The sequence below is a fragment of the Corythoichthys intestinalis genome, chromosome 1, assembly GCF_030265065.1.
Source record: "Corythoichthys intestinalis isolate RoL2023-P3 chromosome 1, ASM3026506v1, whole genome shotgun sequence".
In the NCBI taxonomy this organism is placed as follows: domain Eukaryota; kingdom Metazoa; phylum Chordata; class Actinopteri; order Syngnathiformes; family Syngnathidae; genus Corythoichthys; species Corythoichthys intestinalis.
In genome coordinates this window covers 81,632,841-81,646,949 of record NC_080395.1, presented here as the reverse complement: position 1 = coordinate 81,646,949, position 14,109 = coordinate 81,632,841, and the positions used below count along the sequence as shown (strand labels likewise).

At 45.6% G+C, this 14,109-nt stretch overlaps 1 protein-coding gene across 8 annotated transcripts in view; it reads right to left on the bottom strand.

The window, feature by feature from the left end:
- Nucleotides 1–14,109, bottom strand: part of LOC130919388 (protein-cysteine N-palmitoyltransferase HHAT-like) — a 473,408-nt gene that overhangs the window by 37,033 nt on the left and 422,266 nt on the right. For 7 of the 8 annotated variants that reach the window (XM_057842050.1, XM_057842041.1, XM_057842084.1 and 4 more), the window contains 2 exons: nucleotides 4,584–4,619; nucleotides 348–549 (listed from right to left, as the gene is read on the bottom strand). In XM_057842050.1, the coding sequence (XP_057698033.1) occupies nucleotides 348–549; nucleotides 4,584–4,619 (238 nt within the window). The remainder of the gene's footprint in view (nucleotides 1–347; nucleotides 550–4,583; nucleotides 4,620–14,109) is intronic. The other variant, XM_057842075.1, reaches the window with a different exon arrangement.

The following is a 14,109-nucleotide window of genomic DNA, read 5'->3' as shown; positions in this document are numbered from 1 at the left end:
TCTTTTCAAGTACAATATACATCACTTTTATTAAAATATTTTAACCAATAGGTTAGCAGTCATATGCTAACCATGTCTAAAAATAGTTTAATGACTGCTATTACAGACACATACAGTAGCATCATTTAATAAATTATGACTGTGCAAGATGTGCCTTTAACTACATAGCATTCTGAACTCAATGTTTTCCATTGAAGGTGATAGACGTGAAGGGATTTGGATGTCTATTCCATAGTCGTCAATGGCAGTGAATGAGTTAACATAGAAAGATGGGTGAAAAAGGTATGACTGAAGTAGAAGCGCTCATATTTATATACACAGTGTGTGTTCTGAGTATGCGAACTTACCAAAAAGGAGCAAAGGAAAGGCGAGCCAAAGAGAGCCTTGAGGCCAGTTTCCACCAGAACGCCCAACCAATTCATCAGGGCCCAACACTGAAGGTAGTCATGACCACCATGCCAAAGGAAAATGAAGCCAATCGCCAGCGTTGTGGATAAAATTTTGTACAGCACTCCATGATGTGAACCACCCAGAGGCACATAGATGTATCTGCAACACGAGCGGGAAAAGAGTGATTTAAACAGCCACTGAGATCTGCAAAATAAACACAGTTAATAAGTATCTAGCTAATGACTAGAGCGGATGTAAAACAAAGTGGGGTTAAAAACGTCTGCCCCCACCACGCGTCATGTCATGCTCATAGATTTTTAATCAGACAACCGTAGCTCTAACGCCTAGGGCAGCAACAACAAAAACGGAGACGCTTCGCAGAATAACAAGTGAGGCCCTGGTGTTATTAATGATGCTTGATGGTGATGATGCTAGGTCTTTCTCCAGTGATTCACACAACAAATACATCATCCATCACTTCAGGCTGTGGGCATGTACAGTTTCCTAAGGTTCATAAGGTTCAATGTCTGCTGGTGGTCTCAGGTGTGTTGACATTGTTTATGTGACATCCATTTTTTGTCATGTTTTTCTGCAGAAGTGGGACGATGGTGCCACACTTCTAGATTGCAAAGCTTGCTCCAAGAGTTTACGCATTTACAGTTTGAATTTTCTGGTTACTGATGTACTTTATGTAATTTTTTTGTAGTTTCCCTGTTTTGTTGTTCCCTAATCTTGGGTAGATATGATACTGCTTTGTAATTTGATTCCTGGCGTCTTTCTTTTGTTTTGCATGTGTCATATATTTCAACATCTACCTACAGTGTATCACAAAAGTGAGTACACCCCTCGCATTTCTGCAGTTATTTAAGTATATCATTTCATGGGACAACACTGACAAAATGACACTTTGACACAATTAATAGTATGTGTGCAGCTCATATAATAGAGTTAATTTATTTTCCCCTCAAAATAACTCAAAATATAGCTATTAATATCCAAACCCTGGCAACAAAAGTGAGCACACCCCATTAAAAAAACACACATCCCTAAATGTCCAAATTGAGAAATCCCACAAACAGTTTGCCGAACACATGTCAACAAAGCTCATGGATTACTGGAACCATGTCCTACGGTCTTATAAGACGGGCGGGCTTTCTTGTGTAGTGTCTTCAGGAGAGGCTTCCTCCTGGGGTGACAGCCATGCACACCAATTTGATGTAGAGTGCGGCGTACGGTCTGAGCACTAACAGGCTGACCCGCCACCTCTTCAATCTCTGCAGCAATGCTGACAGCACTCAATATAGTAACAAGGGTCGCAATGCAGAAATCGCAGACATCAAGGAATGGTTGAGATGTTCTTTTTCATATATTTACCCCATTAAACATTTTTTTTTTTCTTTTCTTTGTTTGGATCCATTATTTATCATCTAACATATCGGAGAAAACGTGACAGTAACAAAAAAAATACAATTAAGCGATAGTTATGAGGTAGATATCCGTGACTTTTTTACAGACGCCATTTTTTTTCATGTGACGTCATTTGTTTAAAAGTTTGAAATATGCGAGTGAATAATTTTTTTAAAGTCTTTTTTTTGTTTTAAACGAAATATTAGACATCAATTAATGATTCTAAGCTAAAAATAAGACATTTTGAATAATAAATATAATTACCTTCTTTTTATGGTTAGGTTGAATCAAAAGCGGTTGCGCAACATCTGTAAACGGGGGTTTTCAGGGTAAAACGAACAAATTAAAAACAGTTTTGGGGCTTAATGCGCCATGAATCTGCTATGGCAGCATGTAGACATATTGTTCTATCAAACACAACAGATGTTTTTTCTTAAAGTACAGCAGTTTCTTTTAAAGAGGAGTGCAAGAGCAGAAACTGCTTTTTCAGTCTTGTCTGTGTTTTCCGCCATATCTGCAGAAATGCAAGGGGTGTACTCACTTTTGTGATACACTGTATGTAGTTTTTACATGCTAACTTATTGGCTATCATTGATCATTCACTACCAGCAACTCCCAATGAAAATGGATTGGACGTCTATCACCGTCAATGGTACTACATGATCCTCCTTTGGGAAAAGCAGCCAGTTGAGTATCGTTTGCTTTGTTTTTCCCAGCCTACCGTCACCAATATTTCAGACTAAAGAGCCCCTCAAATTTTGCTGTCCAGTGAACACCCGCCTTTTCACCGTTCGCTATTCCCCAACTTGTAAGGTGGTAATTGGTGTCAAGGATGCATGCTGCTGTGATACATCTTTACTGAGAGTTAAGTGTGAAGTAGTTCATAGTCCTTTAGCCAAGGTTATTCCCACATGCTCTGTTCCAAATAATGGAAAACAATTTTGTTTGTAATCACCAAGCAACTTCATGTTTAGTACAAGTGTGAGACTGCAGCTGCCGTATCTGTCAGAAAGACATCCATGAGAAAAAGACAGACTTTCTTTGTCAGATGGCTACAAATAAAGTGCTTATGGCATGAAAGTGGGGTGCGCTATACTTATATAAGCAGTGTGGCATTTCCATGCCAATGCCCTACTTCACTAGGTAAAAGGCAGACAGAAACCAGATATTCTCTTACGGATGCATCAATTTGTTCTCTTAGCTATCCCTTATATCTTTTTCATTAAGCTGTCGTCCACATTACGCTTCTGACATTTGTGATTCTGCCATCGTTTATGAAGTTGGGTTTTCACCTGCTTGCAGAGGTTTTTCTCTTGGTACTCTAGCCCACATTTTTTAAGCATGCTTGTTAGCTTCATTGAAGACTCTAAACTTCAATTCTCCTGCCAAAATGTCAACTGGGATAGACTCCAGCTCATCTATGTAATGAGTAGAAGCTCTATAGATGCATGCATGTCAAAACAAAGCAGACACACCACTAATTAGTACTGATTAGTAGTTGCGTCCTAATAAAAGCAGAGAGAAAAGCAAGGGTGCGTGCCCTGAAACAAGCGTGGCACGCTAGCATGTAAGCCTTGACGGAGAAAGGTGTCTTCATCAAGCAGATCGCCAAACTCCCGGCAGGTTGCAGCATGTTTTTTGGGGTTTGCTTTATTAGGGGGTAGACAATCTAATAATAAAAACGCAATACGTCCAAGGCGCAAGCTGAAAATCGGCAGCAGCCCCTCCTGCTGATCCATATGCACATATTAATAAGCATAACAGGAATTTCTCCTGGATTCGGTTGACAGAAACAAAGCAACACACCCGTGCTGGCTATAATTAATCAACAACATTGAAGCTCATAATCATGAGAAAGCATCCATGCAAATGCAACATCCTTGTCTATTTATGTCCAACTGTTCAAGACAGCTGCAGAATAAGACCTCCTGCCACAACACACTTTTTTGAAAATGGTTAAACTGTTAAATATGGATGAGTTCAATAAACTGCCAGAATGAACACATGTGCTCAACAGGGAGATATACACAATGCAGATAGATGGGAAAGATAACTAAAATAGAGTAAAACTACTGCTTGACAGATTGGGGGGGCATGAAAGTGTTTACAATGCAATACTGTCGCCTGGTGGCATTTTTTTTGTTTTTGAACTATTCCCAGTATGCAGTTACATCGTATTCATAGACAATCACAAATACAATCGATGATTAGACGACTACAGTATCGATTGTAGTCTATCTGATGACATTGTTTAAATACAATCGATGATTAGACGACTACAATATCGATTGTATCATCGATTGTATTTGTGATTGTCTATGAATACGACGTAACTGCATTCTGGGATGTTTTCCAAAAATATTATTTTGAAGAACTACAATTTACATTTTGCTTTCATCGAGGATTGCAAAAATCATCTCATATTATTGACTATTACGTAAAAATTGGACAATTTTAGGTAAACAATGTCTCTAAAAAATAAATACCCGTCTTGCATATTTTATTTTTCCTTTCTTCCATATAGATGGACCGATAGTTTGCTAGTCGGACAGATGGATAGAAAACCAATCAGATACACAAACAGCTATGGGTACACAGAATAACAGCTCGAAAGACAGAAACGGAGGACAAGACAAAGACGGATGACATGTAGACAGACAGATGGACAGATAGCTAAACATCAGGCAGATGTTAGAGTGGGTGAGTGAATGAATGGCTCCAAAAATAGAAGAAAGACACAGTGACGAGATTAGACGCAATATGTGCACATCCTAAGGGCCTCTTACCTGAGGAGCCATCGATACAGGCCCTTGTCAAACTGCCTGTTCGGAGTGGAGAGACACAGCAAGAGGGGGAGATCATTAATTGGATTTACACATTTACATGATAATTCCATTAGTCGGGAACACCTGAGCTCCACTGGCTTCATCATACTTTATACTAAATAAACCCAGACAAGTTGAGAAGTGTATTGTTTGTATGCTAGATGTTCTTTCCCTGCCGCTTCCTTCCTCGCTCTGTCATCATTAAGAAGATTAGAAGAATCATGTCTTCAGGACTTGTTGGCCCATAAAACACTGCCTGTATGTCCCATGACGTCAGCTGACAGATTTATGCATTCCATCAATGTTGTTGACATGAGCCAGCTCAGCTCACGTGGGATTAGTGTGCGTCACCGGTCAGCACTATTGGGCCAATTTGTCTATAGAGAGATGCGGGCAAAGGCAGCCGTCCATCTCAGCGTTACGGCCAGACGTATCCAAGGAATGTCTTGTATTTAAAATGGATGGCCAGTGTTGTACCAGAGTAAGCTTTCATCCCAGCAGATGTTCCTTCCATTTCCAAATAGTGTCACCACTTTATTAAAAACAATATACGTTAAACTTTTGTTTTTAAAGTCCTATTTCCATTTTTGTAACATTTTTCTAACAAAAGAAAATCCATCCATCCATCCATCCATCCATTATCTTCCGCTTGTTCCGGGGTTGGGTCGCGGGGGCAGCAGCTTTAACAGGGAAGGCCAGACTTCCCTCTCCCCAGCCGCTTCAACCAGCTCCTCCGGCGGGATCCCAAGGCGTTCCCAGGCCAGCCGAGAGACATAGTCTCTCCAGCGTGTCCTGGGTCGTCCCCGGGGCCTCCCGCCGGTGGGACATGCCCGGAACACCTCTCCAGGGAGGCGTCCGGGAGGCATCCGAACCAGATGCCCGAGCCACCTCAGCTGGCTCCTCTCTACGCGGAGGAGTAGCGGCTCGACGCCAAGTCCCTCCCGGATGACCGAGCTTCTCACCCTATCTCTAAGGGAGAGCCCGGACACCCTGCGGAGGAAACTCATTTCGGCCGCTTGTATCCGGGATCTTGTTCTTTCGGTCACGACCCAAAGCTCGTGACCATAGGTGAGGGTAGGAACGTAGATCGACTGGTAAATCGAGAGCTTTGCCTTTCGGCTCAGCTCCTTCTTCACCACTACGGACCGGTGCAGAGTCCGCATTACTGCAGACGCCGCACCGATTCGCCTGTCGATCTCCCGCTCCCTCCTACCGTCACTCGTGAACAAGACCCCAAGATACTTGAACTCCTCCACTTGGGGCAGGATCTCATCCCCGACCCGGAGAGGGCACTCCACCCTTTTCCGACTGAGGACCATGGTCTCGGATTTGGAGGTGCTGATCTTCATCCCAACCGCTTCACACTCAGCTGCGAACCGCTCCAGTGAGAGTTGGAGGTCACGGCTTGATGAAGCCAACAGCACTAAATCATCTGCAAAAAGCAGAGATTCAATGCTGAGGTCTCCAAACCAGACCCCCTCAACGCTTCGGCTGCGCCTAGAAATTCTGTCCATAAAAATTATGAACAAAATCGGTGACAAAGGGCAGCCTTGGCGGAGTCCAACCCTCACTGGGAACGAGTTCGACTTACTGCCGGCAATGCGGACCAGACTCTGACACCGATCGTACAGGGACCGAACAGCCCTTACCAAGGGGCTCGGTACCCCGTACTCCCGGAGCACCCTCCACAGGATTCCCCTAGGCACACGGTCGAACGCCTTTTCCAAATCCACAAAACACATGTAGACTGGTTGGGCGAACTCCCATGCACCCTCGAGGACCCTGCTGAGGGTGTAGAGCTGGTCCACTGTTCCACGGCCGGGACGAAAACCACACTGCTCCTCCTGAATCCGAGATTCGACTTCCCGACGGACCCTCCTCTCCAGCACCCCCGAATAGACTTTACCGGGGAGGCTGAGGAGTGTGATTCCTCTATAATTGGAACACACCCTCCGGTCCCCCTTTTTAAAAAGGGGGACCACCACCCCGGTCTGCCAATCCAGAGGCACTGTCCCCGATGTCCACGCGATGTTTTAGAGGCGTGTCAGCCATGACAGCCCTACAACATCCAGAGCCTTTAGGAACTCCGGGCGGATCTCATCCACCCCCGGGGCCTTGCCACCGAGGAGCTTGCCAACCACCTCAGTGACTTCAACCCCAGAGATCGAAGAGCCCACCCCAGAGTCCCCAGACTCTGCTTCCTCAAAGGAAGGCGTGTCGGTGGAATTGAGGCGGGCTTAGAAGTATTCTCCCCACCGACTCACGACGTCCCAAGTCGAGGTCAGCAGTACACCATCTTCACTATACACAGTGTTAATGGTGCACTGCTTTCCTCTCCTCAGACGCCGGATGGTGGACCAGAATTTCCTCGAAGCCGTCCGGAAGTCGTTTTCCATGGCCTCACCGAACTCCTCCCATGTCCGAGTTTTTGCCTCGGCGACTGCCGAGGCCGCAGTCCGCTTGGCCAGCTGGTACCTGTCAGCTGCCTCCGGAGTCCCACAGGCCAAAAAGGCACGATAGGCCTCCTTCTTCAGCTTGACGGCATCCCTTACCGCTGGTGTCCACCAGCGGGTTCGGGGATTGCCGCCACGACAGGCACCAACCACCTTACGGCCACAGCTCTGATCGGCCGCCTCAACAATGGAGGTGCGGAACATGGCCCACTCGGACTCAATGTCCCCCACCTCCCCCGGGACAAGGGAGAAGTTCTGCCGGAGGTGGGTGTTGAAACTCTTTCTGACAGGGGATTCTGCCAGACGTTCCCAGCAGACCCTCACAATACGTTTGGGCCTGCCAGGTCTGGCCAGCATCTTCCCCCGCCATCGGAGCCAACACACCACCAGGTGGTGATCAGTTGACAGCTCCGCCCCTCTCTTCAACCGAGTGTCCAAAACATGCGGCCGCAAGTCCAATGACACGATTACGAAGTCGATCATCGAACTGCGGCCTAGGGTGTCCTGGTGCCAAGTGCACATATGGACACCCCTATGTTTGAACATGGTGTTCGTTATAGACAAACCGTGACGAGCACAGAAGTCCAATAACAGAACACCACTCGGGTTCTGATCGGGGGGGCCGTTCCTCCCAATCACGCCCCTCCAGGTCTCACTGTCATTGCCCACGTGAGCGTTGAAGTCCCCCAGTAGAACGAGGGAGTCCCCAGAGGGGGCGCTCTCTAGCACACCCTCCAAGGACTCCAAAAAGGGTGGGTATTCTGAACTGCTGTTCGGTGCATAAGCGCAAACAACAGTTAGAACCCGTCCCCCCACCCGAAGGCGGAGGGAGGCTACCCTCTCGTCTACCGGGGTAAACCCCAACGTACAGGCGCCAAGCCGGGGGGCAATAAGTATGCCCACACCTGCCCAGCGCCTCTCACCATGGGCAACTCCAGAGTGGAAGAGAGTCCAACCCCTCTCGAGAGGATTGGTACCAGAACCCAAGCTGTGTGTGGAGGAGAGTCCGACTATATCTAGTCGGAACTTCTCTGCCTCACACACCAGCTCAGGCTCCTTCCCTGCCAGAGAGGTGACATTCCATGTCCCAAGAGTTAGCTTCAGCAGCTGGGGGTCGGACCGCCAAGGCCCCCGCCTTTGGCTGCCGCCCAACTCCCTACGCACCCGACCCCTTTGGCCCCTCCCACAGGTGGTGAGCCCATGGGAAGGGGAACCCACGTTGCCTTTTCGGGCTGTGCCCGGCCGGGCCCCATGGGGACAGGCCCGGCCACCAGACGCTTGCCTTCGAGCCCCACCTCCAGGCCTGGCTCCAGAGGGAGGCCCCGGTAACCCGCGTCCGGGCAAGGGAAACTGGGGTTCATTAATGTTGCTCATCATAAGGGGTCTTTTTGAGCCATACTTTGTCTGGCCTCTCACCTAGGACCTGTTTGCCATGGGTGACCCTACCAGGGGCTTGAAGCCCCAGACAACATAGCTCCTAGGATCATTGAGACACGCAAACCCCTCCACCACGATAAGGTGATGACTCAAAGGATAATATAAATAATAATATTGCTTTATTTTTCATATACGTATTCATTTTTTTAAAATTGAAAAATCCCTTCTTCATATATTTATTTCTCCCTGAAGAATAATATGAAGGTGGTTGATTGGTTAGCATGTCTACCTCACAGTTCTGAGATCAAGGGTTCAATCCCGGGCTCTGGCCTTCCTGTGTCGAGTTTGCATGTCTCCCTGTGCATGCGTGGTTTTCTCTGGATAATCCAGTTTGCTCCCACAACGCCCAAACATGCAATAGTAGGCTAATATAACACTCCAAATTGTCCCGAGGAGTGCGCATTAAAGCAGTAATGTGAAGTAATTTCATAACATGCCAAATAGTGTCACAAATAAAGTTATTAAACATTGTCCAACAAATAAAGCATGACATAAAAATTTATATGTTGTATATTTGATAAAATAATCGCGTGAAAGGGGACGAACCCGGAAGTGATACGTCACACCAGGAATAGCGATGGCCCCGGAAGTGATACGTCACACCAGGAATAGCGATGGCAGCTCCATATGTTGAGTGGGATGCTCACATTGTTAATTATGTTGATTTAATCACTATGGCAACCAAATGGCGTGTCACATGTTCAAATTAGCAAATGTATTTCACCTGTGTTGGACTGAATAAAATGGGTGTACGCCTGCTGATGTTTGCACGACAAAGAGAAACGATCACTGCTGTGCTGGTATATCCGCTGTGCAATCGAGCCTGCCAACAGGTTATGGGCCCAGATCAGAGCCGTGACGCAGTGAGAGGTTTCATGACAAGCCAGGTGAAAGTCGCGACGATCACTGCGTGCACCTGTGAGCTGTGAAGTAAGTGGCAACATGAGTAGAAAGGAGAAAGACCTGGTGACAAGCAGCCGCTGGGCGACGCTCGTCTTTGATGGAGACGAGAAAAATTATGAACTTTGGGAAGCGAAGTTTTTGGGCCACCTCCGCCTGCAGGGGCTGAAAGACACCATTTTAAACGAGCCTGACGAGGAAGATGAGGAGAAAAACGCCGAAGCCTATGCTGAGTTGATTCAATTCCTCGACGATAAGAGCCTGTCACTGGTAATGTGCGATGCGCCAGACGACGGACGCCATGCTCTAAAGATTCTTCGTGAGTATTATGCCGGAAGAGGAAAGCCAAGAATCATCAACCTCTACACAGAGCTGACCTCGTTGCAAAAGGCTCCAAGTGAGAATGTGATCGAGTACGTGATCAGAGACGAAACGGCGATCGCTGCCTTAAGAAATGCAGGAGAGCTGCTGAGTGACGGACTTTTAATAGCCATGATTTTAAAAGGGCTGCCAGATTCCTTCAAGCCGTTCGCCATACATGTGTCCCAGAGTGACGACAGAATTACATTTTCTGAGTTTAAAACTAAACTCAAACTAAAGTTATGGAGACGTTGAGAACATGCGTGCGACAGCATGTGAAGACAATATCATGAAGGCAAGAGTGCAGTCAAGTACAAAGCGCACGCCAAATGACACTCAAAATAAGGAGATCGTGTGGTACAAATGCCGAGCCACTGGTCACGTGGCCAGAAATTGTCCGAGAAAACCGTGACGTACTTACTGCAAAAGTAACACAACAACGCAAATTGCAGACGGACCAGGCGGCGAGATGACGCACGCAAAGTCTCCGATGACACGGCGGAAAAAGAATATGCATTCGGGCTGAGTGACATGCCGATGCGGGGGCCGAACTCCAAGAACAAAGGTCTGATGGTGGATGCCGGTGCTACGTCACATATTATCACCGACGTGGCAAATATTTAGAAAAAAATTGAGAAAATATGAGAATGACAACCTAATTTATGCGTACAGTGACTCAAATTGGGCTGGTGATACCGACAATCGTAAAAGCACTACAGGCTATTGCATTGGTTTGAACAAGCAAGGACCTTTAATTTCCTGGAAAACCAAAAGACAGCCTACAGCTGCACTCTCAACTTGTGAGGATGAGTACATGGCCTTAGCTGCAACCATGCAGGAGTGCCTGTATTTAAAACAGTTGTTGTATTGTTTTGATAGACATACCTATAAGTGTATTTGTATATGAGGACAACCAGGGTACTATAGCTTTGGCCAAAAACCTGGTGCATAGACACGTGGACATAAAATACCATTTTGTGAGATCTTTGTTAAATGATGGCCAATTTCACTTGGAATATTGCCCAACCAACGAGATGGTTGCAGACGTTTTAACAAAACCTGGAACCAAGATGAAGTTGATGAAATTTGAAGCATTTATGTTTAGAGTGTGAACATGATTTATGTTCGAGATTTTGTGGTTATCTATGTTAAAGTGAACTGTTTTGAAATGTGATCAAGTGGGGGTGTTGAGTGGGATGCTCACATTGTTAATTGTCTTGATTTAATCACTATGGCAACCAAATGGCGTGTCACATGTTCAAATTAGCAAATGTATTTCACCTGTGTTGGATAAAATGCGTGTACGCCTGCTGGTGTTTGCACGACAAAGAGAAACGATCACTGCTGTGCTGGTATATCCGCTGTGCAATCAGCCTGCCAACACCATACATACGGCCGCCATACAAAGCCCTTCAAACAATGATTCAAACAGCGATATAAGCGATAAATCGAGCGCAAGGGAGGAGATCCAAGTTTTTGAAGAGTTGGAGGAAGAAGAGGAGGTTGGAATTTTATGTTGTACCTAACATGTATTATCCAGACGCTAATCAGGATTTAAACAGTGTGCCTAGACTACCTGACATGGAATGGAGACAAGACCCATCGAGATATAGGCCGTTATTATTTTCATGATTTGAAGATGCCGGCATTTGAATATAATTTTATGTTTTTGTCTATCTGATGACATTGTTTAAAAAAATAATAATCAGACTCCATGTTCATTTTGGCAGATCCGGCAGCTCTCGTGCATATAAAATAATATAAAAACGTTGGGGGGGAGAAGGAGATGAGTCGTTGATGGCTTTCTCCACTTTATTGTGGCCAAAAATAAGAAAACAAAATAATAGCGGACTGCCGCCACATTCGACCGCAAAGTTTTTCTTCTCGCTCATCTCCGTCTCGCCTCGTACTACCAGCTACTACTACTTCCAGTCCCGGCGTCTCTTAAACAGATCGTGCATAGTGTCTTGTTATGAGCTTTTTGTTGACAAAGGTATTGAACACACGACTTTGTTTCTTTATTAACACATGGAGCTAACAGTAGCTGGGGCTCTCGGCAGGAAGTGGCGTCTAATGGCGTGAGGAAATGTAGTTTTTTCACACAAGCGAACAGATTACAAAGCACCACTTCAGTGTCGTCCCGAGACTACATTTCCCATGATTCACTGCGTGACTTCAGTCGCTCGCTGATTCGCTGCGAGATTGACTCAATGCCAACACGCTCATTGTCACCTGTCAGCGGCTCTCACGAAACACAAACTGGTAGGGTATCAAGCGATCACCGTGAAAGAAACGGCAAACGGTACAAATGCAATGCAATGTTTGAAGCATGAAGGTGGAAATACATAATACAAATAAATGTGCACAAACTCATCGGCGATGTGTGTCTCTTACGGCAATGTGACCGTCAATTACCCCTTTCCCGATTGACAGTGGATTAACCCTTTCGAACAAGATCGTAGATGACGCACAATTTAAACACGCTTAGGTGCCAAGGTTCTTAAACCTGCCGCTGTCAACGCTCTGGGAGGTCGCATTTGACCGCATTCTGCCGCGGTCCTCCTTGCCAGCTGTTTGCTCATCATTCACGCTCGTTTGCATTTGATCGCTAGTCTGATACACTCTCGCTGTTTGGTGATGTCTTTTGTGTTTATTCGTTTTTGGATCGTTTTTGTTCACCACTGTAAATAAGAGCACTAAAGCAAGTAGGCGTAAGTCGCCATTTCTGTTCAACCCGTTTTCTCCTGTTTTGTTTAGCGTAAGAAGGTAGGTTAGTGGCTGTCTTTTCTTTGTTCTTTTTCATGATCAGGGTTTAGTTAGCGGGTGGGGTTCAAGTGTAGATTCCTTTTGTTTGTTGTTTTGGCCTGGACTTACCCCGAAGCCGCGCTTCATCCACATTTTGTACATATTCATTGCGAGTTGATTTGTTGTGTAAATAAATTTGTGCCACTTGTGAAATTGTGTGGCTCGTTTTATGTTACGCCCTTCGCGAGCAATCCTTGGGACGTAACACTAGCAAACACAACAACGACTATTGCCACGAGTTGGCTTTCGGCTAACGTCGCTAGGTTCTACTGTACATTCCACAACAGTTGGCAGCTCTGCTTTGAAGTCATCAGTCATCTATCCAAAAAGCACACTTACTTTTTGGCAAATCATTGATCATAAGCAGACAGGTTAAGGAATCAGGCATCTTCGAAGTGTTTGTAGCAGAGAACACTATTCGATGATGGCGTGAAATTCATTCGCTTCGTGCGAACGAAAGATGTCCATTTACGTGCCTTGCTGTCCTTTGGCCACTCATACAACTTTTCGTTTGAGTGAGAACAAAACATCGCCATACACCACCGCGGCATCTTAACGAGAAGCAATGCAACAAACAATAATGTTCTATGGCGGACTTCCCTCGCACTTCTCAGTGTGACGTAATTTCCGAAGATTGCCGAAGAAAAGCATTTTCATTGTCAAGGGCGTTGCTATGGGTTAAACAAAGAATCTGGAAGGGTTGTGTTAAAAAAAAAAAAACGAAAATATGCTTATAATTGTTTAGCCATTGGTATTATTCAAAAACATGGTTGGCCAACCTTACTTCACATTACTGCTTTAAGTGCCGTTTGTCTACTTGTTCCTTGTGATGGGTTGGCAACCAATTCAGGCTGTACCCTGACTAGTGCCCGGAGTAAATGGGAGAGGCTCCAGCACCCCCAAAACTTTCGTGAAGATAAGCAGCACGGAAGATGAATGAATGAAAAATATTAACTCAATGCTATTGATGGTGATTGACTTCCAATCCATTTAAATGGTAAGGATTGGCAAATCATTTGCCGTCACTGGCACTAGCACATGATCACTCACCGCCAGCGCTCCCATTTCAAATGGAATGGATGTTTCTCGCCATCAATAGCAGCCAATGAGTTAATGTTACTGTACTTCCATTCCGCCCAAGTAAGCAGCCGATCAATGAGCACCTTGTGCAACAGCGCCGCCGACAGTGTAAAATCTGTATTGTCAAGGCTCATCAAGGCAGCTTGCAAACAGCCACTCTCTGGCACGTGCAGCATCTCTAAAGGAGATCATTGATGGAATTGTTTTCTTTGTGTGTGCATGCATCGTCGCTGTTGTGTGCTTTGCTCCATGAACCGGTCACCTTTTAGCGCAATTAAAAATGAAATGCAAAATGAGTCCTTGAGACACAGTTCATGCAAAAATGTGGTATTGTAGCAAGGCAAGTAACAAAGCAAGCAGGAGACGTGTAGTGGCTTCAATCCCTCTTTAATCTCTGTTCTTTTCTTTTACACAACATTTTAGGATGCCCTTCATTGCAATATCCAAGTGCA